General features: G+C 59.4%; 1 protein-coding gene across 3 annotated transcripts; it reads left to right on the forward strand.

The window, feature by feature from the left end:
* The first annotated feature begins 7 nt into the window (after positions 1-7).
* LOC119112101 (neurexin-4) lies at positions 8-27,417 on the forward strand. 3 transcript variants are annotated; one of them, XM_037236114.1, is made up of 24 exons: positions 8-34; positions 1,724-1,817; positions 2,067-2,156; positions 8,639-8,835; positions 10,301-10,442; positions 10,835-10,928; positions 11,227-11,336; positions 12,252-12,418; positions 12,686-12,847; positions 13,310-13,471; positions 14,420-14,639; positions 14,946-15,043; positions 16,104-16,263; positions 16,678-16,922; positions 17,484-17,727; positions 18,509-18,655; positions 18,959-19,129; positions 19,443-19,661; positions 19,996-20,247; positions 20,676-20,855; positions 21,798-21,937; positions 23,190-23,400; positions 23,880-24,017; positions 25,563-27,417. In XM_037236114.1, the coding sequence occupies exons 2-24, from the start codon at positions 1,763-1,765 to the stop codon at positions 25,751-25,753; spliced, it is 3,795 nt and encodes a 1,264-aa protein (XP_037092009.1). In that variant the 5' UTR covers positions 8-34; positions 1,724-1,762; the 3' UTR covers positions 25,754-27,417. The 3 variants fall into 3 exon arrangements, with proteins under 3 accessions (XP_037092009.1, XP_037092010.1, XP_037092008.1); XM_037236115.1 differs by lacking the exon at positions 8-34 and adding an exon at positions 35-66; XM_037236113.1 differs by lacking the exon at positions 8-34 and adding an exon at positions 78-163.
* Positions 27,418-27,711: the final 294 nt, after the last annotated feature.

Below are 27,711 nucleotides of genomic sequence, written 5' to 3' on the forward strand. Positions count from 1 at the left end.
GCGGGCGTGAGATTAACATCATTGGTTCGAATGGGTGTGTGCTGAGTGTCCGTCGACCTGTGCTTGGTTGAGTCATATCTAGCTCTTGTCTTGCTCGCAGCCCCCATCTTGATAATTTTCGGCATATGGAACGGTAGATGTTGGCACGTTTTTATCTGATGATGTAGGTACTTGCTTTGCGTCACAAGGTGGTTCCCTGGGGGCCGTGCTCCAGCGGTGTTGCCCCGGGATTCAGTGTTATGATGTTAGTGTTGGCTTCACAATTGTGCCCCATGCATACATAGGAGATGAGCAGAGCAGTTTCCCTGACTTGATCAAAGTGAAACATTAATTTGAGGACAGTTCTACAGAAGAATTGAGAAAAGGTGTTTAATTGCAAAGATGAAATCACCATTCATGCTGTCTTCCCTGTCTGGTATGTTAGTACACCATTAACACACCAGACAAGGATGATGGTCTGTATGATTATTCCATCTGTGATTAAAATCATGGCAATCATTGGAAACATAATATAGTATTATTTACCTATCCCAGTCTTTTAAATCTTCATTGCCCTTGCATCACTAAGCATGAGCAAGACATTAATGTTTTCCAAAGTAAATATGTGAGTTAAGGCTCTTGTTTGACTGCTTCATTGGTGTTCCAATTATTCCAGCTACTTAAAGTGCATTCACTGCACCAGATGCACATGACTTTTGAGGGTGTCAGACTTGGGCCAGGCCAAATTGTGCTGGATTTTCAAGGAATTTTTGTGTGAAAAGTGCAGAATATTTTTGCCCAAAATACCCTTGCATCATTATAACCCTCTTAAACTTTAGTACTTGGTGTACTCACAGTGGTGGTGGCTGTGACCTGAACTCAAACATCTTGAATGTATGGTGTATATGCTGTGAAATATTTGCAGTGATGTGACTGCTGTACTGGACATGTTCAGTTGAGCATATATTTTTGCAATCTGGCCAGCTGCTGGGTATACTTTTATCTAAATTCAATAGCTGTTGTAGTATTTCTGACCCCATGCCTCCATGTCAGACAGAATTCTGCTTGGGAATGCAAACAATGATGGCAATGTGAATTACAACTTATGGACCAAGTTGCATTAACCATTTTATGCACCTGTGTGTATTTTTCATAGGAATCAACACTCTTGATTCATGTCTGTATTTTGACTTCCATCAGCAAAGCATGGTGTGCCTAGTTACCCAGGCTGAAATGCAATATAATGATGCTGGCTGGTGTGCCACAAGCATGGTCATGCACATCCAATCATATTGCTGGGCCCTCTTCACATAGAGGTGACTATTTGTATGCTAACAACATGTGAAAAACATGAAAGGTCTGGGTGTGATCATGCTTGCTCAACCAGTCCGATTTTGCACCATCCGTTTTAGCGTGTTGCAAAGGTCCATTAAGTATAACTATGTGTGAAGGGCGGATGATATAAAATGCATGAAGATTATGACTGCAGCACAGCACCAGCCAGCATCAACTTGTCGTATTACAGACTGGGTTGTATCATGCCAGAGGTACATCAGTTTATCATACTGGTGATGGGGGGTGTTACTTGAGACATTAGGTATACAAATATGCTACCTACTGGCATGTGGATGTGTTATCATTGTTTGGGATATGAAACATATTGTGATCCAGAGGGAAGAGCCCTGTGTTATGATAAGGTATTGCATTAGGTATGGTGTGAAATAACCATGTGTTTCTCCCTCAGAAAATTTCAGCACAGCAACTTGTGATTCAGGGAAGTGAAATGGAATCTTGGCTGTTTGCCATACTGTGTATTATAGTTCCAGCTTCCAATGCAGGTATGCTTTCAGCCTACTCCTAATCATGCAATGCTGAAATTATCACTTTTATTCCAGCATTATACTCACTTGACAGCATTCCATTTATATGCATTTGCTGGGAGATATTGCCACATAAATTGGGTCTGTATTCCTTCATTGCTGTACATGGCATGGTATATCCAAGATGTAGGGACTAAAATCACAGCTGTATTGCTTTTTACAGGTAGTTTCATTTCCGCTGTTCTAACTACGTGTACTTGTTTGCAGCACGATGTGACAGCCCATTGCTGGAGGGCTCAGAAATGATAGCCACCTCTGCAATGAGTGGCAGAGAGGCCAAACGTGCCAGGCTGCATGGTGAGTATCAGTAATTTGTCCATTACTGCTATTTACTGTTAATGTTGGCATGAACATTTAACAATATGAAAAACTGGACAACAGAAAGGAACCTAATGAAATATTGGCTGACGGTTTGGTTTCCTTAACTATATATTGATGCATCAATATATTTGCCAGGAAATGCTTATATAGTTAATGATTTGTGATGACAGCAACAATTATAACACAATTTCTGGATACCGGAATTGCACAGCAAGCTAATGTTGTGAGCAAGACAATATTTTACCTGCTAGGCCTGTTTATTGAACTAAGAACACCCCTTGGGGATGTTATTTGTGGGTGATGCACTCCATTGTTGACAAGGTAGCAAAAATGAAAAGGTATCTGGAAATTGAAGTGACTCCACCCCCAAGGTTTGATTTGGGAACATTTGGCTTGAATACAATATTTGCCCTTGGTAGTGATGGCTGAAAGGTTAGATCCGCCTCCAGGGTTTTGTCTCCTTTGAGCTGCATATATCTGATGTGGTCAGAAGTCACTGAGGCCTGTAGCCTGTTGGCGGCGGCTGTGATCGGTGGTCTCGCCCGAGGCGGACGGTGCGTGTCGCCTCGAGCTCCTGGCTGGGACGCGTGTCTCTGTTCCAGAGAGCTCGCGCCCGGCTGGGAGCTGGTGAGCGCCGCGCCGCCCGCGACGGCGACCATGGCCGGCGTGCGCTGGGCGTTTAACGTGGCCGCGTGGGCGCCCAGTCGCGCCGAGTGGTCGGCGGCCACGCGCTGCGTGCAGCCCGAGGAGCGCGAGCGCATCAGCCGCTTCCAGTTCCGGGCCGACGCGCGCGCCTCGCTCGCCGGCCGACTGATGATCCGGCGGCTGTTCTGTCGGCACGCCGCGCTGCGCTGGTCGGCCGTGCGGCTCGGCCGCACGGACCGCGGCAAGCCCTACCTGCTGGCGGCGCCGGACGGCGGGCCGCTCCTCTTCAACGTGTCGCACCAGGGCCGCTACACGGTGCTGGCAGCCGAGCCGGCCGTCGCGGCCGCCGCCGTCGGCTGCGACGTGGCGCGCGCCGTGCGCCGGCCGGGCGCGCCGCCGCCGCAGCAGTTCTTCGCCACGATGCGCCGCCAGTTCACGCCCGACGAGTGGGCGTTCATCGCTGGGCCGGGCACCGAGCGCCAGCAGCTGGCGCGCTTCCACCGCTGCTGGGCGCTTAAGGAGAGCTTCGTCAAGGCTGAGGGCGTTGGCATCGGGTTCAGTCTGCAGCGCGTGAGCTTCGCGTGCCGGCCGGCGGCCCTGCAGCCGGACCGGCCGGCCACTGGCACCACGCTGAGCGTCGACGGCGCGCTCGAGCCGCGCTACCGGTTCGAGGAATGGCTGTTGGACGAGGAGCACGTGGTGGCGGTGGCGATCCGCGCAGAGACCGGCGCGGAGTGCGGCCCGCCGCCGGCCTTCGTCGAGCTGACGCCCGAGCAGCTGATGGAGGGGGCCGAGTACCTCACGCCCGAGGATGGGGACTGCTGTGATCGGTACATGGCCGGCCAGGAGAGGGAGGACGGGCTGTGATATGACGGGACAGCGCCAGCACAGCTGGTCGGCGGTGGAGGTGGAGGCCTGCCATGACCGGCATATGGCCAACAGGGAGAGAACCCGATGGGATCTGACAGAACAGCTTTTTCTCGACTGGTTGGCTGTTGGGAGGCCGAGGCTTTTCCACTAACTGCTGGACATGGTGAGAAGACGAATGAGCGATTCGGGACACTCGTTCGAGGAACCTTGTATGCTTTGTGAAAGACCTGGGTTGGGAACGACGCGGGATATATTGCAGCTCCGTGTGGGCGGCAGCGACGGGATGTCATCGAATACTTCTTTGCCGTGCATTGAAGGAGCATCGGCTCGCAAAAAGTTATTGGGATGGATCAGGTACTGGCCAAATGTTTTTGACATGTTTTTGATTGCTCTGAATGCAATACAAGTGGATCGCAGGTTGAGGTTCTTTCACAGCATGAGCCGTTAGGAATGATGCGCGCCAAAGTGGAGTCTTGCTGCTCACATTATTTGCCTGGAATCGTAAACTGTGATAATGGAAAACATGAGGATGCACGTCAACAGCACTCGAAGTTGGTTGTCTCAGGCTGCAACATCTCAAGCGAACCGAATGACGTCATGATCGTTCTTTACGAAGTGCTCGATCTTTTGGTGGGTTTCACACTCACCATTTTATTTTAAACTTGAAACACAAGGTCTAACTATTTTTCAGCGAACGCGCAAATCGTGATTGATGAAGGGAACAATGACTCCGTACTTTGATTTGTGCCTCGTATGTTCCGGTCTTGAAAGCAAACCGCAAAAACCGATATTAAGTGCTACGTACGAAAAGTAACTAGTCCTTTCTAAACTTTTCCGTGGAGCTGTTCGCTGTCAGTGAGGGGAGCTGCAGATCCACTCATGCCAGTCTTCATTGGCCTGCTCCGCTTCCGGCCTTTGGCGAACACCGCCGCCCTGTCAGTTGCAGCAGTGTTTGCGTGCGAGAGTGGGGCCCGGGTACTCCGGTGTGCGTGGAGGGGGGGGGGGGGGGGGGGATGCCACTGCCTTGACCGGTTGCAGCAGCTCGTGCGTGCGAGAGCGGGGTTCGGGTACTCCGGTGTGCGAGGGGGGGGGGATGCCGCTACCCTGACCGGTTGCAGCAGTGCGTGCGTGCGAGAGCGAGAGCGAGGTTCGGGTACTCCGGTGTGCGCGGGAGGATGCCGCTGCCTTGACCGGTTGCAGCAGTGCGTGCGTGCGAGAGCGAGAGCGAGGTTCGGGTACTCCGGTGTGCGTGGGGGGGGGGGGGGGGGTGGATGCTGCTGCCTTGACCGGTTGCAGCAGTGCGTGCGTGCGAGAGCGGGGTCCGGGTACTCCGGTGTGCGAGGGGAGATGCTGCTGCATTGACCGGTTGCAGCAGCGCGTGGGCGCGAGAACGGGTCCTGTACTCCGAGTCCGAACCCCAGTAATATTTGGGCAGATTGGACACGTCATCAAATGGCACCAAAACAGAAATGGAGCCCAGTAACGTTTCTTCTGTGGCTGCAGTCATGTCAGTGACACATTCATCATCGGATTCACAGAGCGCCTCTTTCTCTCACGCCGGTCAGCGCGGGCGACGGCACAACCAGGCCGTTAGCGACGCTCGAACCCGCGACTTCGCATGCAGGCGACGAACGCTCTGCCGACCGAACCGTGTCGCCGCGCGACTGGCTCCCGTGAACGCGCGGCGTTTGCGGAAGCGGCACCTGTTTTCGCACGGTGTGTGGGAATGGAGCCAGTGTATGGAGGAAGGGTCTGCGCACACACCGTGTGCACGACAGAGGTCTGCGTGTACGTCAGGGATCTACGCGCACATTGCTTTCTGCAGGGGTCTGCGCACGCACTTTGTGTGTGTGCGTGTGCGGGGTAGGGTCTGGGTGCTCCCATTGCATGCGGAGGCGGCGTCGGCACGCACACGCATGTGTACTCGGACGGCTCCGGCGCACACCGCGCACACAGTGTGCGCCGGTGTGGCCGCCGGCGGACGCGACTTGCTGGTCGGGCCGTGACTCACCGAGCGTGCGGCGTCGGCCCGTATTTGGTGGGCGGACGGTTGACGGGTGAGCGGGCGCCGTGCCGACCTCGCGCCGGCCGACCGGGCGGCACGCGCACGCACTCGGCCCCGGACGGCCGGCCCCCGCTCCCTGCCGCCGGCTGAAAGGCCGCCACGTCACGGGCGTGATCGGCAGCCCCAGACGGCCGGAAACGGTCGGCGGGGTGGATTGGCTCGGCGCGTTGGATTTGGAACAGGCTGAAACAGGTGCTTTTGTCCTCCTGCGCGGCGACAGGTGGTAGGGGTGAAAGCCGAATGGAAATAGCTGTTCGGCCTCGCTGTTAACAAATCCACCTGTGACAGTTAGACAGGCTGTTGTTTTATTGGTCGCAGCATTGCACTGAGTGCGTAAAGAAGTCCGAGCTAATCAGCCAACGGCGTACTTGCGGCACACTTAAAGTGGGCAAATGGAGCTTACTTTCTGTGCATTTCCTTCCAGTCACTCTTACGTGTCAGGCTTGAGGAAATGCACAGAGCAATATCCGGTATTCCTTTCCACCAGCCCAGGCACCGTTGACATTCGTCAATCAGAACCCGGATGTCTTTTGCGGAAGTGGGCAGCCTAATCCTCTAACATCTGTAAACCCTGCAAAACCCACAACAACTTTTTGTCGAGCCCCACCTCGGCCCACGTCACGATCGTGTCCAGCGGCCGCCGTGCTGGGTCCGCCTCGCCCGCTGTGTCCGGCCCACACCAGGCTCAGGGTGTGCACCCATCCCCGGTCTGTGCCGCTTTGACCGCGTGCCTTGTGTCTGTCCCGAACCCGGTCTGCTCGCTCTGACACGTGCCCTGTGTTTGTCCGACCCCCGCCTGCCCGCTCTGACTGCGTGCCCTGTGTCCGTCCGACCCTGGTCTGCCCGCTCTGACTGCGTGCCTTCTGTCTGTCCGACCCCAGTCTGCCCGCTCTGACCACATACCCCGTGTCTGTCCGACCCCGGTCTGCCCGCTCTGACTGCGTGCCTTGTGTCTGTCCCTACCGCGGTCTGCCCGCTCTGACTGCGTGCCCTCTGTCTGTCCGACCCCAGTCTGCCCGCTCTGACCACATACCCCGTGTCTGTCCGACCCCGGTCTGCCCGCTCTGACTGCGTGCCTTGTGTCTGTCCCGACCCCGGTCTGCCCGCTCTGACTGCGCGCCTTGTGTCTGTCCGACCCCGGTCTGCCCACTCTGACCGCGTGCCCTGTGTCTGTCCCAATCCCAGTGCGCCGCCTGATCGCACGCCCTCGTAGTGTTGCGGTGCGTGCATGCAACATTGCGTGTACATTGCAATTTTGCAACACTTCCATACATTTTTTGCTCTCTGGGGTGTTCTTGTGCCTGCGAAAACAATGGAAGTGGTTCGAGGGCTTCACAATGCTTCGTTTAACTGTAAATCGGTCTTGTAATATTCTGCTATTGTTGCAACCATTTTTAATTTCATCACTGGACAGTTTGGAGCCTCCTAGATCGTCGATGGTGTGCATTTCGTTCTTTGATATCACCCCGTGACATCGTTATGACAGTATGACAATACACATCAGACAGTAGTATATCAGGATGACCGTATGGCATGTGACATGACAACAAACCGACCGGTCTGCAACGAACACTTCACTCAGTAGCGTTTTGCATCCCGCGCTTCGTTTAGGACTATACACAGTTGTGAGGCTGGCCGGTTTGTAGTCAGGCACAGAGGTCACTTCGCTGCTCAGGAGCAGACCTGAGGTTGAGGTAAGGACGTAGCGACTTTCGAGGGAGCGTGTGTGAGGGGAGGGGATTCTTCCCATATTATGATCGTGTGACATGGGTGTGGTCATGTCACACCCTGCAGAGCATTGCGCCTGTTTTTCTGTCGCTCTGTTTCAGGCTTCAGCCATTGGCTGGCTGGAGTCGTAATATCAATTCGTCCACTCCTTCCGCACCCGACCTGCAGTTGCTCCCGCTTTTTCCCATAATTCACCGACTTTCGTGGTACTAACCGCATTCGCTTCCACTCTCACAATACGCCGCATTCATTCTGCATATCTGTAATCAACTTCGACCCCACCATTTCACCCTTTAGGCCCCTTAAGTGGTACGCGGGGTCGGGTTGAATGCTGTTCCCTAGAATTCTGCCAATTGTGTCTTTGAGAACCTCACCGGCAGGCCTCACATTACTTTCCGTCCTTTTCCAAAACGTCAGGCTGTTGCACACGAAGGGTGTGGTAGTCATTCGGGTAAAGGGACAATAGCGCACAGTTAAGACGTTATTGCCTTCTGACCCAGGGCGGCGTCTCATCCCTAGTATCGCCCGGATCGTGTCCGTGGCCTTAAGAACAGCCTACCTTCCCAATGTCAACCGTACGGTGACGTCCTGGCTGGGATCCTTATGCCGGCTTCGCCGAGCACATCCTTCGTATACGTCTTAACGAAAACTTTGTGACGACTTCGCCGAGTCGCACCTTCACTAACGGACAATGGGCACCTTTCCTGTGATATGAGATCCTTTGTGATTTCTTTCAAGCCCACATGAATAGGTGCCTATTTGCCATCCTACTTTTGGTCAATGCGCATCCCCCTGTGAATTTACGAGCCCCCTGAAAGCTATGGTGACAGTTTTCCTTTGTTGATGTCTGGGCGCATGGTCTGTTTGGTCGCAAGGTTCTTGCATCTTTTATCCGGCGTCTAGGTGCTCCATTAACGCGTAGCCCACGAAAAACGTTATGATTCGTGAAATAAAATATCGCAATCACACTGAATAATTCCTTGGTTTGTCATGCCATTTGAGCATTCCTAGTCGCATCGTTTCCCGTTGATGAAACCCAGTCGCGCGTCTTGTTTTCAAACGCCAGGCGTGAATTTTGTTTTGCGAGTGCTTCCCCTGACGCTGCTTTTTGCGAGTGCGTTTCTCTGAGCTCATGCCGTGTGTGCCGCAGGCGACGGCGCGTGGACGTCCCGCTTCTCCAACGTAGGCCAGAGCGTGACGGTGGACTTGGGCGAGGTGTACCGGATCACGCGGGTGGCCACGCAGGGCCGCGCCGCCTCCAGCGAGTGGGTCAGCCAGTACGGGCTGCAGTACGGCTTCAACGGCCGCGACTTCATGGACTACCGCGGTCCGCACGGCGGCGCCTGGGTACGTAGAGCGCGCGGCGCGCTGGCCGCGGCTTCTGCCCGCAGGGCAAGGGTGCCATGGGAGGCTTTTGCAGACAACGTGCGGCGCTGGCCTTCGGCGGGTCGCACAGTTCGCGGATGTCCCTTCCTTCTTGGCCGTAGTGTGTTCCGTTCGTGTGAACGCGGGCATCGGCCACGGCGCTGGCTCGGCGAGCGGTTCTGGCACTGCGGCGGGGCTGCTGGTACTCTGTGGCGTTTGGGCAAGTGCAGCGCCTGACGGCATCGTGCCTGGACCGGTCCTCTGCAGCTGTGGTATCGGTGGGCCGATGTGTGCACGGCGGCGCGCCGTGACCAGCCGGGGTGCCGCCGGCGGCAGCCCCCGCCTGGCGACAGGTGGGGCCTGCAACATCTGCAACACCTAACAAATAGCCCATGCAATGCAAATAGCCTGGCCTGCAAACCTATGGAAATAGGCTGCGTTGCCGTTGTAGTTCTGGCTGGTATTCTGTGCAGCTTTTGTCTTGCTGTTCATACCCGGTTACCTTGTGCTTTTTTGTCTGCAGCTGTGTGCGCGAGCGCTCAGTTTTGTGATATCTGTAGATCCGTAGCTGGTATGCAGACAGCGTGCCGCGGGGCCATTTTGTTGGCGCCGAAATTTGCCGCCAGTGTTTGCTTTGAATCAGTGCTTTTGCATGAACTGTTTGCTGGGAATGGGCGGACCCTCTTTCAGAGCTCAGTAGCAACACACTTACGTTGTTACTGAGCCGGTGCGGAACTAGCCAACTAAGTGGCTCGAACTGTTGTGTGCTTCTCCCCAGCCCTTGAGTTAAACAGCTGACTGGCCCAGCGACGGCGTCACACCACACCACCACGCAGCGGCATTGTCATACCCTGTAACTCCACGAATCGGCTGCCCGCGCGTGTGTTCCAATCTCCCCCAGCGAGCGTGCCAGCCGCCCGGCGAAGATGTAGCGCAGGACGGCCGGCGCCGCTGCCGACGAGTCCACCCATTGTGTGCGCTCACCGACTGCTTGTCTCCATTCGCTGACATCCCGCACGACTCGCGCGTAGTATTTGTCGTATTTCACGTCCGTTATCATATGATGTCCGATATCGGGCCGCCTGCGATGAAAAGGACACTTGTATCGTGGCTGATGCTTTCGATGCGTTACGTTTTGGCATGTGGACTGCGGCATGTCTGGTGTTTTTTCTTCTAAAAACGTCAGTGTGAGGGTTCATTATCCTTGGATATCACATGCATTACAGTTGGCGTCCGGTCAGGAGCCAATGGCGTCTCGCACCACGCCTTCCCCCTAGCCGTCCCACCGCTCTCTGGCTTCCCTCACATGTGAAGTGTCCACGAGGGTGGCTCGTCCCCTTGCGTGTGTCGGGTGGCCGTGATCCCGGCCCCGCCGGGGCGAGGCCGGCGGCGGTCGCCTGCCGTCAGCGGCGCCAGGCCCCTGAGCCACGGCCCGACCGCGCCGCAGGAGTTCCGGGGGAACAGCGACGGCGACTCGGTGGCCTCCAACCGGCTGGAGACAGCCGTGGTGGCCCGGTTCGTCCGGCTGCGCCCCACCAGCTGGGAGGAGCGCATGTCGCTCCGGCTGGAGCTGTACGGCTGCACATACAGTAAGCAGCCGGCCGCGCTGCCATTCACTTCATGTTAGAGAAGCACCACTGGCGACACGCGGCCAGTGGTGACTACTGTTGCCAGGGGTATATTGTGTAACGGGTACTTTAGGCGGTTATTCGCAGGAGAAAACGTACGTTGGGAACGTAACAAAATTTGTCATGATGCAATATACGGTAAGATATGAAGCAGATTGATACACACCCTGCGTTTAGTTCTGTTACAGTGTGTCTGAAGGGATAGTATTTGGAACGCCTTCCTGATTGCCGGTGTGCCATCCTCCGGTGCAAATTGACCAGGGCGACTGAGCGACATGCTCTGGTGTCGGTATGGGCTCCGTGGAAGCGGACGTTTTTCTGTGTTGCTGGTGATTTGAGAGCTCTTGCCGCAGACGCCGTCACTATGTCCTTCAACGGCAACGCGTTCGTAGAGAAGAATCTCACTGTACACCAAGTGCACTCCATGTACGACAGAATCCAATTCAGGTAACCGAAAGCAGGAAATGTGGGGTATGATATGTGAGCCAACCGTTGCAACCGTTTGGGGTGGCCGGATGAGCTATGCTGCTCAGCACAAAATAACGTGTGCTGTGGCGACCGCTGCTGGTGTGTGTATGTCGGCGCTCTCCGTTTGGTGTGAGCGTCACATAATAAGCCGTCGCGGATCACGGCGGAAGCCCTGGAGCCACGCCGGTGTCTGTCTGCCTTTGTCGTCGTCACCCCGCGCGTCGGCCGGCGTTTTAAGCCGGCAACTGAGACGGGCCGCGGCTCTGCTGGCCGCCAGGTTCCGGACAGCCCAGCCCAACGGCGTCATGCTGTACAGCCACGGAGCCCAGGGTGACTTGCTCGCGCTCCAGTTGGTGGAGAACAAGCTGCGCCTGCAGATAGATCTGGGTACGACCGCCGGCTGTGCTCTGCACTGCGCTGTGCGGACCGTCTCTCTCTCTCTCTCTCTCTCTCTCTCTCTCTCTCTCTCTCTCTCTCTCTCTCTCTCTCTCTCTCTCTCTCTCTCTCTCTCTCTCTCTCTCTCTCTCTCTCTCTCTCTCTCTCTCTCTCTCTCTCTCTCTCTCTCTCTGTCTCTGTCTCTGTCTCTGTCTCTGTCTCTGTCTCTGTCTCTGTCTCTGTCTCTGTCTCTGTCTCTGTCTCTGTCTCTGTCTCTGTCTCTGTCTCTGTCTCTGTCTCTGTCTCTGTCTCTGTCTCTGTCTCTGTCTCTGTCTCTGTCTCTGTCTCTGTCTCTGTCTCTGTCTCTGTCTCTGTCTCTGTCTCTGTCTCTGTCTCTGTCTCTGTCTCTGTCTCTGTCTCTGTCTCTGTCTCTGTCTCTGTCTCTGTCTCTGTCTCTGTCTCTGTCTCTGTCTCTGTCTCTGTCTCTGTCTCTGTCTCTGTGTCTGTCTCTGTCTCTGTCTCTGTCTCTGTCTCTGTCTCTGTCTCTGTCTCTGTCTCTGTCTCTCCGTCTCTCTGTCTGTCTCTCCGCTCTCCGCACTTTCACTTTCTGGGGTGTGGTCTTGTCCTGTGGGCTGGGGCAGCTTCGTGGGATGGTTACGTGACAACAATACTCCTTTGTACGACGGTGGGTCGACATGGTAGGCGTATGCATTTGTCGGCTGCGGGACGATTGCCAGCTGAGCCGAATATGTTCAGCGATACCTGAGGTGCTATGTCCCTGCTGGGCCAGCGTCATCAGCTCCCCCCCTCTCCAGGCTCACTGACCAGCTCCCCCCCCCCCCCCCCCCGGTAGGCTCCGGTCAGCTGACCAACTCCTCCCCCTGGCAGGGTCCAGCCCACTGACCAGCCCTCTCCCCCCCCCCGCAGGCTCTGGTCAGCTGACCAGTCTGTCGGTCGGCTCGCTGCTCGATGATCACCTGTGGCATGACGTGGCCATTGAGCGGCGTGAGCGCGCGCTCAGTCTCACCGTGGACCGGGTCCGAGTCAGCACGGAGGTCAGCGGCGACTTCCGACGGCTCGACCTGACCAGCCAGGTGCGCGCGGCGGCCGGCGGCGGCGCTCCGGCGGTGGCGCTCACCGTCCGACGGCACCGTTGGCCGCAGACGATGGTTTTCTGGTGGTGCTGATACCACGTGGAATATGCAGGTGTTGGCCTAGGAGTCTCTCCTGCGACGGCGGTAGCCTCTCAGGGGGGGGGGGGGGGGGGGGCGGGGTTCTTGCGATGGCAGTTGCTGTTTCGTCACGATACGCGGGCTTCCGTTTCGTGCCGGTTCGTTTCCTGATCTGTGATCGGGTTCCAGCTCTACCTCGGCGGCGTGCCGTACATCAAAGAAGGCGTCGTGGTGTACAGCAACTTCTCCGGCTGCATTGAGAATTTCTACCTGAACAACTCAAACTTTATCGCCGAGCTGCGTGACGGCAATCAGGACTACAGCAGCTTCGGCGGGGAGTACAACTGCCCGGTGCGCTTAGCTGGCTCGCCGTCCGGTCTGGGCCACAAGGGCTTGCACGGATCGGCCAGTATTCTCATTATATTTGCTTGTGACACTTATTGGCTTCTTGTCAACACCATAAGTGTTGCTGTAGAAATATTGTGTTCGCGATTTGTTTCACTTGTTCCAGTTGTTGCCTTCATCTTCCACAGTTTAGCATTGCTTAGCTACCGTTGCTAGGCTCCAAACACATAGTTCAAGATGGCTTCTTAAGTCAAGGCAGGCTTATAAGGGTATTAATAAATTGATCAGGTGACTCCATGTTGATCGGCGGCTGTTGCTCGCTAAGCCGGCATTGTGATGACGTGCTGCGGCGTCGGCACCGGCCATGCGCCCGCCGGTCCGCCACCGTCCGGCCGCTCCACGCAGTATCGAGCCGTGCTCTATTGACCCCCGTCCGATGATCGGCTGACCTCTCCCCCCCTTCCGCAGGCGGTGCACACAGTGCCGATGACCTTCAAGGATCGGTCGGCCTATATCAAGGTCGACGGAAACGAGGGTCAGACGCAGCTGAACATTTCGTTTGGGTTCCGCACGTATGAGGAAGACGGCGTCATGGCCTTCCACAAGTTTCTTAGCTCTGGATACGTGAAGGTAATAATCTTACGATGTACGCGCATTTACTCGTTCTCTGATCACTTGCAGCTGTTGACTTTCCTGAAGACGTGACTGGTATGCTGTACAGTGGATATTGCCTTCTAATCGCCCCAGTATCTAGTATGGCACGTGCTGGCACTGGTTGGCAAGCACTGGGTCTTAGCAGTTGCCAGCCAGTCCCAGCCTTTGAGCGTTTCAGGTAGCAGGCAGATGTTAAGCGCAGGCTTTATGTTTCTCCGTTTTCCGTCATGTTCACTTCTCTTCCTGTGGCATGCGTACATTCAGGTCCCGACTGATGGTCGGCCCGCGTGTCCGCCAGCAGCCTGCTCGGCCGGCTCTGGGGCGGGTAGCACAGCGGGGCTGATGGTCGGCCTACGTGTCCGCCAGCAGCCCGCTCGGCCGGCTCTGGGGCGGGTAGCACAGCGGGGCTGATGGTCGGCCTGCGTGTCCGCCAGCAGCCTGCTCGGCCGGCTCTGGGGCGGGGTAGCACAGCGGGGCTGATGGTCGGCCTACGTGTCCGCCAGCAGCCCGCTCGGCCGGCTCTGGGGCGGGGTAGCACAGCGGGCTGATGGTCGGCCTGCGTGTCCGCCAGCAGCCCGCTCGGCCGGCTCTGGGGCGGGGTAGCACAGCGGGCTGATGGTCGGCCTGCGTGTCCGCCAGCAGCCCGCTCGGCCGGCTCTGGGGCGGGTAGCACAGCGGGGGGAGAGTTCCCTCCTCGCCGCTTGATGCGGAGAGTGGCGGGGCTCGAGTCGGGCTGCCGGCCGGAGTTCCGGCACCGTCGCACCGATCGGCCGGAGGCACATCTGATGTCGACGCTCGACGAGCAGAGTGATGCCAAACGCGTAGTAACGCCGCCCACGTGACTGGCCTGGCTTCTGAGCACGGCTGCACCGTGTGCCGTGTGGTGCGGTGATTCGCTCTTGAGACGACTCTCCGCGGCGGCAGGTGTACCTGCAGAAGGGTCGCTTCAACGTGGCCATCCTGACGGACGGTCTGAAGCAGCCGGTGGTGCTCGACCCGTTCGAGGGCCTCTACAACGACGGCAGCTGGCACGCGGTCACCGTGGCGCTGGCCGAGAACAGCGCCGTCACCGTCATCGACGGCTACCCCATGTACACGCGCCGGCTGATGCGGTTCACCTCGGGCGTCGAGTACCTGTTCGGCGGTGAGTGGCGCTCGGAGCGGCCGCCGCCTCGCGCCACGCCGGCGGCCCGCGGGGCGGCGGCGGTGCTGTCGGTCGCGCGCCGGCGCGGTGGTCTGCCGTGTGCGCGGGCCGCCGTCGGTGCCGTCTCGTCCGGCCGGGCTGTTCTAGCCGTGACAGGTGCGCGAACAGAGGAGTGCGTGGTCTGGCGGCCGCGAGCCTGTGCCTGGCTGATTGTCCAGTCGAGTGGGACGTGGAAAGGCCGTGTTTGTATTAATCAGCAGTCTGAGTCGTCTTGTTGGGTCTGGAGACTGTTGGTCTGTTGGACAGGTGGCTTGTCTGGAGCGGAGAATCTGGGCTTCCTGGGCTGCATGAGGAGGTTCTCGGCTGGCGGTGGCCAGCACAGCCCACTCGCCCTGGGACCACAGGTAACCTGGACGGGCCGTGGGACCGCAGGTAACGTGGATGGGCCGTGGGACCGCAGGTAACTTGGATGGGCCGTGGGACCACAGGTAACGTGAATGGGCCGTGGGGCCACAGGTAACGTGGACGGGCCGTGGGAGCACAGGTAACGTGGACGGGCCGTGGGAGCACAGGTAACGTGGACGGGCCGTCGAGCCACAGGTAACGTGGACGGGCCCTGAGACCACAGGTAACGTGGGCGGGTCGTGGGACCGCCGGTGACGTGGGCGGGCCATGGGATCGCGGGTAACTTGGACGGGCCGTGGGACCACAGGTAACGTGGATGGGCCGTGGGACCACAGGTAACGTGGACGGGCCGTGGGACCACAGGTAACGTGGACGGGCCGTGGGACCACAGGTAACGTGGGCGGGTCGTGGGACCGCCGGTGACGTGGGCGGGCCATGGGATCGCGGGTAACTTGGACGGGCCGTGGGACCACAGGTAACGTGGATGGGCCGTGGGACCACAGGTAACGCGGGCGGGCCGTGGGACCACAGGTAACGCGGGCGGGCCGTGGGACCACAGGTAACGTGGATGGGCCGTGGGACCACAGGTAACGCGGGCGGGCTATGGGACCACAGGTAACGCGGGCGGGCTATGGGACCACAGGTAACGTGGATGGGCCGTGGGACCACAGGTAACGTGGATGGGCCGTGGGACCACAGGTAACGCGGGCGGGCCGTGGGACCACAGGTAACGCGGGCGGGCTATGGGACCACAGGTAACGCGGGCGGGCCGTGGGACGGCCGGTGACGCGGACGGGCCGTAACCGACCGCACGCGCCGCCGTTCACCTGACACGTACAAACTGTAGCGCATGGCGTGTTTTTTCCGTTTGGCGGCCTCTCAGTTTTGACGGACAAACTTTTCAGTAAAATGTTGAGTACTTTGTTTTCCTGTAGGCACTGACTTACGTGATCACGTATGAGTAAAACATTCGGATCCAGGAATCCGGCTTCCCCCTCCAACCCCCACCCCCACCCTTAACCCACCCCGGACGTAACGGGGTGCCGCCTGTGACCACAGAACAAGTTCAACGCCCGCTACCTGCTGATCGACGCGTGCGACATGGAGGACCGGTGCAACCCGAACCCGTGCGAGCACGGCGGCGTGTGCAGGCAGAGCTCGGTCGAGTTCTCGTGCGACTGCCGCGGCACGGGTTACGCCGGAGCCGTCTGTCACGCCAGTGAGTGCGGTCGCCAGCGCCGCCAGCTGCTCGGTCGGTGCGGCAGGGCGCCGCTAGCAAATCTGGGAGGGCGTTCGGCGCCAGTGGGTCACAGAGCCAAGATTCTAAGGAGCTGCACGCTCCTTAGAATCTTGAAGGGCATCCGTCCTTGCTAGGCTGTGGCTGGCCTGCGCTTTGTGTGCGTGCCAGTGCCCGACCAGCCGCGTCGGTGGCGTCAGCGACGCCCTCTCGCGGACGCCGGCGCGCTGCTTCCCGCCGTTCAGAGCTTGCCGGTGACCCGTGAATACGCTCGCTTGCCTGTGAAGTGCACCGCGTCGTAAATTCCTCAACGAGATCCAGTTTTCATTGGAATGGGTCACGACCCGCCGCGCCCGCTCTGTCGCGCCACTCACACCCCCGTCTCCGTCTCGGCAGCGACAAACCCGCTGTCGTGCGCGCAGTACTTCCTCATCAGCCGGTCAGAGCGGCGGTCGCGCGTGAAGATCGACGTGGACGGTTCCGGCCCGCTGCCGGCGTTCCCTGTGACGTGCGTGCGCACGCCCGAGGGCCAGATGGAGACACATCTCGAGCACGACGTGCGCGGTGATCAGCTGGTGGACGGCTTCGAGCGGCGCGGCAGCTTCGTGCAGGACGTGACGTACGAGGCGGACATGCGCCAGGTGAGGGGTTGCCGGCCCGTGTCGTGTCGTGACCGCGGGACCTCGCGTTCACGTCCGGTTCACGTGCTGATGTATTTGACGCGCAGGGGCGGGGATGTGGCTTCTTCAGATGCTAATGCGGCCAGTTTTTGGCGCAGGCCGTGCTGCTGACTCGTCCTGCCCCACTGATGCCGGTGGGTACTTGGTCCTCGGTTCTCGGTCCGTACCCACTAACGCCGGTGGGTACCCGCTCCGTACTCGCTGACGCCGGTCGGTGCTCTGTCCGTACCCACCGACGCCGGTCGGTGCTCTGTTCGTACCCACCGACGGCGGTCGTTCCTCTGTCCGTACCCACCGACGCCGGTCGATGCTCTGTCCGTACCCACCGACGGCGGTCGGTGATCTGTTCGTACCCACCGACGCCGGTCGGTCCCCTGTCCGTACCCACTGACGCCGGTCGGTCCTCTGTCCGTACCCACCGACACCGGTCGGTCCTCTGTCCGTACCCACCGACGCCGGTCGGTCCTCGGTCCGTGCTGTCGACGCAGCGCCCTCTCTGACGCCGTGTTCCGCCCCCGGCAGGTGGAGCGGCTGGTGAACGGCTCGCTGAGGTGCCGGCAGGAGCTGTTCTACGCGTGCCGCCGCTCGCGCCTGCTCAACACACCCGTCCGCCAGGACGAGCTGTTCGAGCCGTACTCGTGGTGGGTGTCGCGCCACAACGAGGTCATGGACTACTGGGGCGGCTCGCAGCCGGGCAGCCGCAAGTGCCAGTGCGGCATCCTCAAAACCTGCGTCGACCGCACCAAGCACTGCAACTGTGACTCCGGTGGGTGCCGCCCGCCGCCGCCGCGCGCGCGCTCCGATCTGTCGACCCCGTGTACAGCCGGCTGGGTGTAGAGTGGTCGGCTGGCCATGAGGCGTTCAGTTACACGATTTCACAGCACGGTGTAGTCCTATCTGCGGGTTTGCGTTAATGTATTGACCACGTGGCGATCATGGGGGAACCGGTCGTGGAAGCGTTCTTGTCTCTGACGATAATATCCCGCATCATCAGGGGCGTGCTGGTCTGGCCGCCGTGTTCTGGCGTGGTCTGGCCGCCCTGTTCTGGCGTGGTCTGGCCGCCGTGTTCTGGCGTGGTCTGGCCGCCCTGTTCTGGCGTGGTCTGGCCGCCGTGTTCTGGCGTGGTCTGACCGCCCTGTCCTGGCGTGGTCTGACCGCCCTGTTCTGGCGTGGTCTGACCGCCCTGTTCTGGCGTGGTCTGGCCGCCCTGTTCTGGCGTGGTCTGACCGCCCTGTCCTGGCGTGGTCTGACCGCCCTGTTCTGGCGTGGTCTGGCCGCTGTGTTCTGGCGTGGCCTGGCCGCCCTGTTCTGGCGTGGTCTGATCGCCCTGTTCTGGCGTGGTCTGACCGCCCTGTTCTGGCGTGGTCTGGCCGCTGTGTTCTGGCGTGGTGTGGGCGCCCTGCTCTGACGTGGTCTGGCCGCCGTGTTCTGGCGTGGTTTGGGCGCCCTGCTCTGTCGAGGTCGGGCCGCCCTGGTCTGTCGGGGTCGACCGCCTTGTGTCGGACCGTGCCACCCTGGCGTGCTGTGACGTGTCGCGTCTTCGCCAGGCCGGGCCGCCGAGACGTCGGACGGCGGCGACCTGATGTTCAAGGAGCATCTGCCCGTGCGGCAGCTGCGCTTCGGCGACACGGGCTCACCGGGCGACTCGAAGCGCGGCATCTTCCGGCTGGGCAGCCTGGTCTGCGAGGGTGACGGTCAGTGGAACTCAAACCCCGGGCTGCGGGGCTGACGGTCAGTGGAGCTCAAACCCCGGGCTGCGGGGGTGACGGTCAGTGGAGCTCAAACCCCGGGCCTCGAGGGTGACGGTCAGTGGGGCTCAAACCCCGGGCTGCGGGGCTGACGGTCAGTGTAGCTCAAACCTCGGGCTGCGAGGGTGACGGTCAGTGGAGCCCAAATTTCGCCGGGATCGCTACGCGGCACGTCGGCTCGCTTGCCTGTGTGCTCGGCTGTGAAGCCGCGGAGGCGGTGTGGAGCTGACGGCATTACGCTCGCCGCAGCCATCTTCGATAACACGGTGACGTTCCGGATCGCGGACGCCATCATCGACCTGCCGTCCATCGACATGGGCTTCAGCGGCGACATCTACTTCGAGTTCAAGACCGCCAAAGAGTCCGGCACCTTCTTCCACATCGAGGGCCCCCAGGACTTTTTGAAGGTCTCTATTGAGGGTAAGCACTGACTTTGTGTTTGATGTCATTGGCATCAGAAATGCAGCGGCGTACAACGACGAGGAGCGATGTAGAAAAGGCGCAGGAATGTGAACTATTGGTGATTCAATAGTCGGGCCATCATTGCCCACATTAGGTGGCTTGGGCTCGGAAGTACTAATGCATACGAAATGATCAGCGTTGGTTTCATTTTGTGTCCGGCGGGCCGTGTCGATAGGGCTTCAAATGAGACTCGTGTCAGCTGTGCATGAGCGATTTGAGCGACCCCGTGTCGTACTAGGCTCGCCTGATCGTGTGCCGCGATGTGACCCAGGCGGCAACGTGATCCAGCTGAAGTACGGGGTGGGCGGAGTGCCGCTCAGCGTCTCGGTCGGGGTCAGCAGCCGCCTGAACGATGACAGCTGGCACACAGTGCTGATCGAGCGCAACCGCAAGCAGGGCCGCCTGCTGCTCGACAACGCCATCGCACGCGAGGTGGCCGAGCCGGCCGGGCCCGTGCGCTCCATGCGCTTCACGTCAAAGCTAGTGGTCGGTACGTGCCGTGTCAGAACTGGAGGGGGCATACTGATCGGTTCAGAATTGGGGCTCCGTGATTACTTGGTCAGAACTGGAGGGGGGAGCACACTTATCAGGCTAGAACTGGGGGTCGTTGCTCACTAGGTCAGAACTAGGGATCGATATGTGTCGGGTCATAGCTGGGGTAAGCGCTGGCCTTCGGTCTCCCAGCACAGCAGATGCTGAGAGCCCGTGCTGGCTCGTGCTGACACCGCGGAGGCCGCTGACGGCATCTGGGCCCCGCGACCCGCGCTGTCCGCCAGGGAGTTAGCGCTCCATGACGCCACCGCGCCTCCGGCCTGCCTTCGCAGGCGCCAACACCAATTACCGGAACGGCTTCGTTGGCTGCATGCGCGCGCTGATGGTGAACGGCCAGCTGCAGAACATCAAGTACCTGGCCGAGCACGGCTGGCACGGCGGCCCGCTGTACGGCCTGTCGGCCGGCTGCCAGGGCAAGTGCGCCAGCGCGCCCTGCCTCAACAACGGCACCTGCGTCGAGGGCTACTCCGACTACACGTGCAACTGCCGCTGGACGGCCTTCAAGGGCCCGATCTGCGCCGACGGTGGGTGCCGGCGCTGGCCGCCTGTGTCGGGGCTCCGCCCGCGGTGCGCCCTGCCCACCGCGGACCGCCGGCCGGTGTGGGACGGATCGCAGGTCACGGTGATTCCCCTGGTGGGGTCGTGTCCGGCGGGGCGATGGCAGATTCGTGTCTTGCTGATGCTGGTTGTTGAGCTATGTCGGCAGAGGGGATGCTCTGCGCGCGTGCGTGCGTGTTGTTCATTTGAACGGGGATAACTTCATTACTTTGACCCTTGCCGTTCTGACATGACTCCTGATCCACGCCAACAGTGACAGTTTTGTCGGCCATGTTTGTCCGGCGCAATGTTGCTATCCGTGCCGTCGGAGTTGACCTTGTGACCTGTCGGGCTTTGACACGGCGCCTGCTGGTCCGGTTCTGTTCCGACATGACGTCATTGCCGGCGTCGGCAGAGATCGGTGTCAGTCTGAACCGCGACTACATGATCAAGTACGAGCTAGAGGGAAGCTACAAGACCACCATCTCCGAGAGCATCCGCGTGGGCTTCACCACCACCAGCCCGTCCGGCTTCCTGCTCGGCCTCCACTCCGACATCAGCAAGGAGTACATGACCATCATGGTCTCCAACAGCGGTCAGTCGGCGGTGACCGGGCCCGCGCGCTGGCCACTCGGACTCACGCGGGTCCCAACGCTTACGTCCTCTGTTGATGTACTCGGTGTTGCAGTTATTGCACGCGTTCAATGAGCCATTGGGCGACAGTGAGCGTCATAGCTGCAGGATTCTGTTTTTATGTTGCGAGCTGCTCAGTACGCGGTCCCGAGCTGTTTACGGTCTTTGCAGACTATGTGCAATCCCTGCAGACTGTGTGCAGACCATGCAGACTATGTGCAGTCCCTGCAGACTATGTACAGCCCTTATAGACCATTGGCAGTCTCTGTAGACTGTGTGCGGTCCCCACAGACTGTGTGCAGACCATGCAGACTATGTGCAGACCATGCAGACTATGTGCACTTCCTGCATTCCATGTGCAGCCCCTGCAGACTTATTTGTTATCGTTCGCTCGATCTCACCACAGCCATCCGTCGGTTGGCAGACTCCTCTCCCAACCACATCAGTTGCTCGCCCGGCCTCCAACCGCCAGGCCACATCTCACCGGCGCCGCTGTCGCTGGCCTCGCCCTCCTCTCCGCGCGCCAGGCCACATCTTACCGGCGCCGCTGTCGCTGGCCTCGCCCTCCTCTCTGCGCGCCAGATCACATCTCTCCGGCGCCGCTGTCGCTGGCCTCGCCCTCCTCTCTGCGCGCCAGACCACATCTCACCAGCGCCACTGCCACCTCACCCTCCTTTCTGCCCGCCAGGCCACATCTTACCGGCGCCGCTGTCGCTTGTCTCACTCTCCTTTCTGCCCGCCAGGCCACATCTTACCGGCGCCGCTGTCGCTGGCTTCACTCTCCTTTCTGCCCGCCAGGCCACATCTTACCGGCGCCGCTGTCGCTTGTCTCACTCTCCTGTCTGCCCGCCAGACCACATCCCACCACTGCCGCTGCAGCCTCACTCTCCTCTCTGCCCGCCAGGCCACATCCGAGTGGTGTTCGACTTCGGCTTCGAGCGGCGGGATGTCGTCTACCCGGACCGCATCTTCAACGAGGGCCAGTTCCACGATGTGCGCGTGCGCCGGCTGAACAGGAACGGCGCCTCGGCGCTCCAGATACAGGTGCGCGCCGGTCACGGACAGGCCACTCGTCGGCGCCGATCGTGAGGGAGACGCGGTAATCGTGGTCTGGTCTGGCTACAGAGGCACGGTCCGTGGTCAGGTGTGACGACAGCCGCGCGGGTGGCGGTCCGCTCTGAGTGCAGACGCACGGGTGATGGTCTGCTCTGAGTGCAGTCGCACGGGTGGTGGGTCTGCTCTGAGTGCAAGCGCGTGGGTGGTGGTCTACTCTGGGTGCAGACGCGTGGGTGATGGTCTGCTCTGAGTACAGACGCACGGGTGATGGTCTGCTGAGTGCAGTCGCACAGGTGGTGGGTCTGCTCTGAGTGCAGACGCGTGAGTGGTGGTCTGCTCTGAGTGCAGTCGTGCGGACGGTGGTTTACTCCGAGTGCAGTCGTGCGGGTGGTGGTCTGCTCTGAGTGCAGTCGTGCGGACGGTGGTTTACTCCGAGTGCAGTCGTGCGGGTGGTGGTCTGCTCTGAGTGCAGTCGTGCGGACGGTGGTTTACTCCGAGTGCAGTCGTGCGGGTGGTGGTCTGCTCTGAGTGCAGTCGTGCGGATGGTGGTTTGGTGTGGTCGTAGTTGCATGGGCGATGGTTTGAACGACAGGCTGACCTGTATGGGTTGCGTTAGCCGCCGCCACACCTGGGGCTACGTCGCACGTATTATGTTGACGCTGACGGGTGCACGAGTTCCGTGCAGCAGTGTGTCCCACCAGCAGCTAGCAGGTGTCGTTTGTGTGCGGATATTCTGTTGGTGCGATCAGTTACATGCAGAGAGGCTTTATTGCTGAAGAGTATGTGTACATGGTAACGGACGCCTCTTGAGTTTCGGTCTCCTTGTGGTGCAGTCGCGTACACGCGGTGGAGTTCCGCTGTTGTGTTTGTAGGGCAAACGCTGATCATCACGGGCAGTGTTTGTAGGACGAGCGCTGATCATCACAGGCAGTGGTTGCAGGACAAGCGCTGATCATCACAGGCAGTGTTTGTAGGACAAGCGCTGATAATCACAGGCAGTGTTTGTAGGACAAGCGCTGAGAATCACAGGCAGTGTTTGTAGGACAAGCGCTGGTCATCACAGGCAGTGTTTGTAGGACAGGCTCTGATCATCACAGGCAGTGTGCCCCAGACCGGCTCGCTGGCGGACATTTCCGACGCAATCGTACACGTTCGGTGGCGGTGTCCGCGGCTGTCCGCCGTGCTGAGCCCTCGGGCCCGGCGGAGTGAGCGTGACGCCGCGCCGCCACCGCCGCCACAGGTGGACAACTACCCGCCGTACGAGGAGTCGTTCGCCGTCAACCCGTCGGCGGACGTGCAGTTCAACAACATCCAGTACCTGTACATTGGCAAGAACGAGAGCATGCTGGAGGGCTTCGTCGGTTGCATCAGCCGCGTCGAGTTCGACGACATCTACCCGCTGAAGCTCATGTTCCAGGAGAACCGGCCGACCAACATCATGGGCAGCTCACGTGAGTGAGACGGCGTCTTGAACGCTCGAAGCCTGCGACATCATGGGGCGACTCCTGTGTTGTCGGTGATGCCAGACCTGTCGTATCGATGGTATTGTCGATGTGCTAGATCTTTGTGCTCATTGGGTGAAGAATTAGCGTCGGTTTATGCGCGACGGACCAGTTGTTAGTCATTGATCAGTCTAGGCTGGGTTTCAACTGAGCATGGATTAAGCTCCAAATAAGCTATCCCAGTTTTGTAACGGCGTTTGCAATCACTGCCTTGGCCACTGAGCCTTTTGCGATCTACGCCATCGTTCCTTCCGTTTCGCCCGCTTCATTCACACGCTCGGAGTGAACCGACGGAGGCGTGGCATGCGCCCGTGTTTCGCCACGGATTCGCAGTGCACCCCAGCCGGGCGCCCCCGCCGCCCCATCGCTGTGCCCTTGCGCCCTCACCCCCGCCCCCACGCCCGGCTGATGGCCGCCTCTGACGCCAGCCAAGATCCACGAGGACTACTGCGGCATCCAGCCGCTGCGGCACCCGGAGGAGGTGCCCGAGCAGCGGCCGCTGCCAGAGGTCGACGAGAGCATCGTCAGCTCACTCTACAACGACATCAACTTCGCCGTGCTGGCGGGTACGCCGGGCCTGCCAGTGGTGGTAGGGGAGGGGGGTCCCCGCTGTGTGAGCCGTGACGAGGCCCAGCGGCGTCTGCCCGCTCGGTGAAGAGGGAGTTGGTGGGGGAACTGGTTGGTACCACCATAGCTTGAGGCTATCAAGTGACTAAACAGATGTTCGTCGACCAGCACGTATGTCACACTGCCGCCCACCAAGTTCCGCCGTCCTGTCAGCGGTGGGATGGCGACATTGGCGGAGGGTGCCAATATGTGGTGACGCCCCGCGTGCGAGGTACAGCCCTTTACCGGCTGGATTCGATGGAAACCGATCGCCAAACCGTCCGTAGCTCCTAGCCCATCACCGCACCAAACCGCATAGTGTGATTGTCTGCGTTCAGGTCACAGGGAAAGAGTTGAGCACATGCACCACACGAGTATTCAGGTACGGAACACCCTGGACTAGGCACGGGCGTTCAGTCCCGTTAACATTCGATTCACTCACCAAAGAGCCGTCAGCTAGCTCACTGCTTCCGTCACTCGGCGCACCCAGAGTCCAAATATTTGCACGCACCCGTGGGTCACGGTGACCGCAGAGGCTGCCGACCACAACAGCGTCCTGCAAGGGGGCCCATGCTGTCATCTGGCGTAAGACCAGTGACACTATTTTGTCTGTACCCTTCATGGCGTGAATTCTGCACATGTTTGGCTGAAGACGCGCGGCGCGTGCTGTGCGCAGCCGATCGCCCCGCAGTCCCCCCCCCCCCCCCTAGTCTTCCGAGCCGGCGCTCGAGCGCGTGTGGTGGTTAGGCACCGCTGACCGCGCCGGTCAGCGGTGCGCCGCGCTCTCAGGCTCGTACCCGCTCACAGATGGACAAACGGGATTCGCAGTGAACGGCTTGTGAAGCCTTGTTTTGCTGAAATCGCGCAAAGCGACTTTTTAGCTTTATCAATTCTGAACTAGCTATTGTTCTGCGGCTAGTTTTTGCTTGCTATTTTTCAGCTGCTGTGCTCTTAAATTCTAGAATAACCTCGCGAGTCAGCCGGACGCAACGCCCGACTTGATATTTGGATTGCTAATTATTTTGATTGGACAGTGTGGACAGTCCAATATAAAGGTCGTCCAATTAGAAAACCCTATGCATGAGTGACCATTGCTACTTGGCTGAAGAATGGAATGTTGTTCAACGGCGGCGAAGCAACTGAGGGTGATTAACTTTTCTGGGTTTGGTTGTGATGCCACTTTAATTGGACGCGTATGTAGCTTTAGCAGTTTCAGTTTTTCATTATACAACATGTCATGATGGGATTAATATTTTTTAGACAAGACGAGTTGTAAGCGCCCTCTGCCCTCGTCATCGAGGTGTTCGAGTGTGCGTCGCGCGAGAATGCGCATGATGACGTCATTAGGTGGCTTCCGTTCTCTGGCGGTCGTCCTCGGGTCTGCGGGTGTGTTGGCCACCGCAGATGACTCCTGCCCCTCATGTGACGCTCCCCCTCCCCCAGGCGTGCTACGTGCGCTGCTGCTGTCCACTGTGTGACCCCCTCCCCTCCGTCCGTCCTTCCAGGCGTGCTGTGTGCGCTGCTGCTGGCCGTCCTGCTGGTGGCCTTGCTGTTGACGCGGCGAGCGTCACGGCTCAAGGGCAACTACCTGACACGCGAGGACGCCGGTGCCAGCGACGCCGAGGACGCCGATGAGGCCGTGGCGCAGGGAGAGACGGGGCCGCAAGTGCAGAAGATGCGAGAGTTCTTCATCTGAGCAGCGGACGTGCAGCGCCGCGCGCCGTCGAGTCCGGCCGTGGGCCATTGAAGGGACGCCGGTGCCCGATAGAGTGTGCTTCTCGGGTTTGGGGATGCTGGGCCGTCGGACCGGCCGCGGCCGGCGAGCGGGGGACTGCGTGGCCGGTGCTGTAGCGGGTGGCCATGAAGCCAGTGGCGAGCTCGGGTCAGCGCGGGCCGCCCGCGGCCGTCTGCTGCCTGTCGGCCCGACGGTCGCTCCGGCCACGCCGGGGTCCGCCGGTCACGGAGGCCGTGTCTCGACGGCTCCGAGGGGTCCATGCCGTCCAAGAACGCCGCTGCCTCCCCTGCATTGGATGGGTGCAACACCGCGAGCTCTGTCGGTCGGCTTTGCGCCCTCCAGCGGTCGGCTGGAGGCCGCGTGTGGCCCCGCCCTGCGCGAAAGAGTGCTGGTGAGATTTCCGTCCCGTCACGGCGAGTCTCTGCCACCTCCCGCCGCGCAACGCATCGTCGGACGTTTTTCCGCCCGCCGGCCCGTTGAAGGCGTCCACGGCGAGTCATCGTCGCCGCCGACAAAAACGGCGGTCGGCGCGGCACGGCGCGTCCTTTTTCCCCGCGCTCGGCGGAATTCCTGGCGGACGTTTTTGCCGGCGCTCCGGGCGGCGCCGAGTCGATGGTTTCTTCTGTGACTGGGCGATAACGGTGAGGTGTTGTTTGCGGCGGGCGCCGCTGACGGGTGCGGCCCGGGCCAGGAGGCGCGCTGTGTCGGATGTTGTCCAGCGCCGCGGTCTGGCGCGAGTCGAGCCGCCTCGCGGCCGGCCGGCCACAAGCCTCCCACTGAGGGCTCGTCGTGTTTGTTGTGTTATGATCAGATGCGGCAGCCGGTTGTTCTGCGCTGGCTGGTTGACTCCCTGTGTGCGTGGCCACGTGCCCTGGCGCAGGACTAGGGGTGGTTTGCGAGCACCGCTGGGATTGTTTCGGCGCGTCGCATCGCGCATCATTATTCTACGTTTACTGAGGCACGCTGGTACAAAGCATTTGTGTGAATGCTGTTATGTCTGCACTAGATGACTGACTGAAGTGCCTTATGTTGGAAATGTCGGAGCTTCAAACGAGGGAGAGAGGGAGGGGGAGAAACTCATCGTGTGTCCGATGCTCTGTTCGGGGTCTTATACCAATAATTTGTATATGGCAGTAGGTTTACTGCGCCCATCGGCTGTTTTCCATTAACAAAGACAGTGTGACGTGTCTTTAACCCTGTGTGCCGTCCATTGTCCAGCGAGAGTTCTCTCTCCACCAGCGTTGTGCGTTGCCGTGATGCTGTCGGTGTTCGCTGCGTTTCCTGTGGGCCTCGTCTCACGACCCCATGATCTTGGCACGCTTACGCAACCACTTCCGTCCAGTCCCCGTCCATTTTAGGATTGCTTCCGTCTTGATCGTGTTTTGGCCGTGTTTTACCTGCACCCCGCCGGGCCGCCCGTCCCGACCTGGCGCGCCGCCCGAGCTGCGATGCGTTCCCCTGGTTCTGCCGGTGGCCGACGGCCGGCTGACACACTGGCCCGACCTCGGCCGTCAGCGTCACTGGGCCTGGACATGTTCTCTAGAGTTGTTGAGGCCTTTTGACAGGACTCCTGACTGCTGACTATGGTGCTTTTTAACTTTGTACAATACAGCATTATGCGCATACGTCATGTGGCTTCGTGCATGTGCCGTGGTGGTGAGCGTGGCCTAGTTAGTGGTTTGATGGTTCGGTGGTGAGCGTGGCCTAGTGGTTTGATGATTCCGGGCCGCTATCGAAACATGAGATGCCGTCGCTGATTTAACCTCAGAGTGATTAGGTGTAATTCGTTATCATAAGCTACTGAGAAGCATGCTGAGATACGGTCTGAAAATATTCGTCACACTTGGTGTATTCTGCCACATCATTCAATTTATTCGCTAGTTGGTTATCATGGCACAATCTTCGTCCAAGGAAAACAT

The sequence above is a fragment of the Pollicipes pollicipes genome, unplaced genomic scaffold, assembly GCF_011947565.3.
Source record: "Pollicipes pollicipes isolate AB1234 unplaced genomic scaffold, Ppol_2.1 Scaffold_7261;HRSCAF=8764_pilon_pilon_pilon, whole genome shotgun sequence".
Lineage (NCBI taxonomy): Eukaryota > Metazoa > Arthropoda > Thecostraca > Pollicipedomorpha > Pollicipedidae > Pollicipes > Pollicipes pollicipes.

What these genes read in the sequence shown, in the direction of transcription:
- LOC119112101 (XM_037236114.1), top strand. Translation starts at nt 1,763, where the DNA reads ATGGAATCTTGGCTGTTTGCCATACTGTGTATTATAGTTCCAGCTTCC. An exon ending in TACGACAGAATCCAATTCAG is followed by an intron (nt 10,929 to 11,226) that starts GTAACCGAAAGC and finishes GCTGGCCGCCAG; the next exon opens with GTTCCGGACAGCCCAGCCCA. An exon ending in CACGTCAAAGCTAGTGGTCG is followed by an intron (nt 19,662 to 19,995) that starts GTACGTGCCGTG and finishes CTGCCTTCGCAG; the next exon opens with GCGCCAACACCAATTACCGG.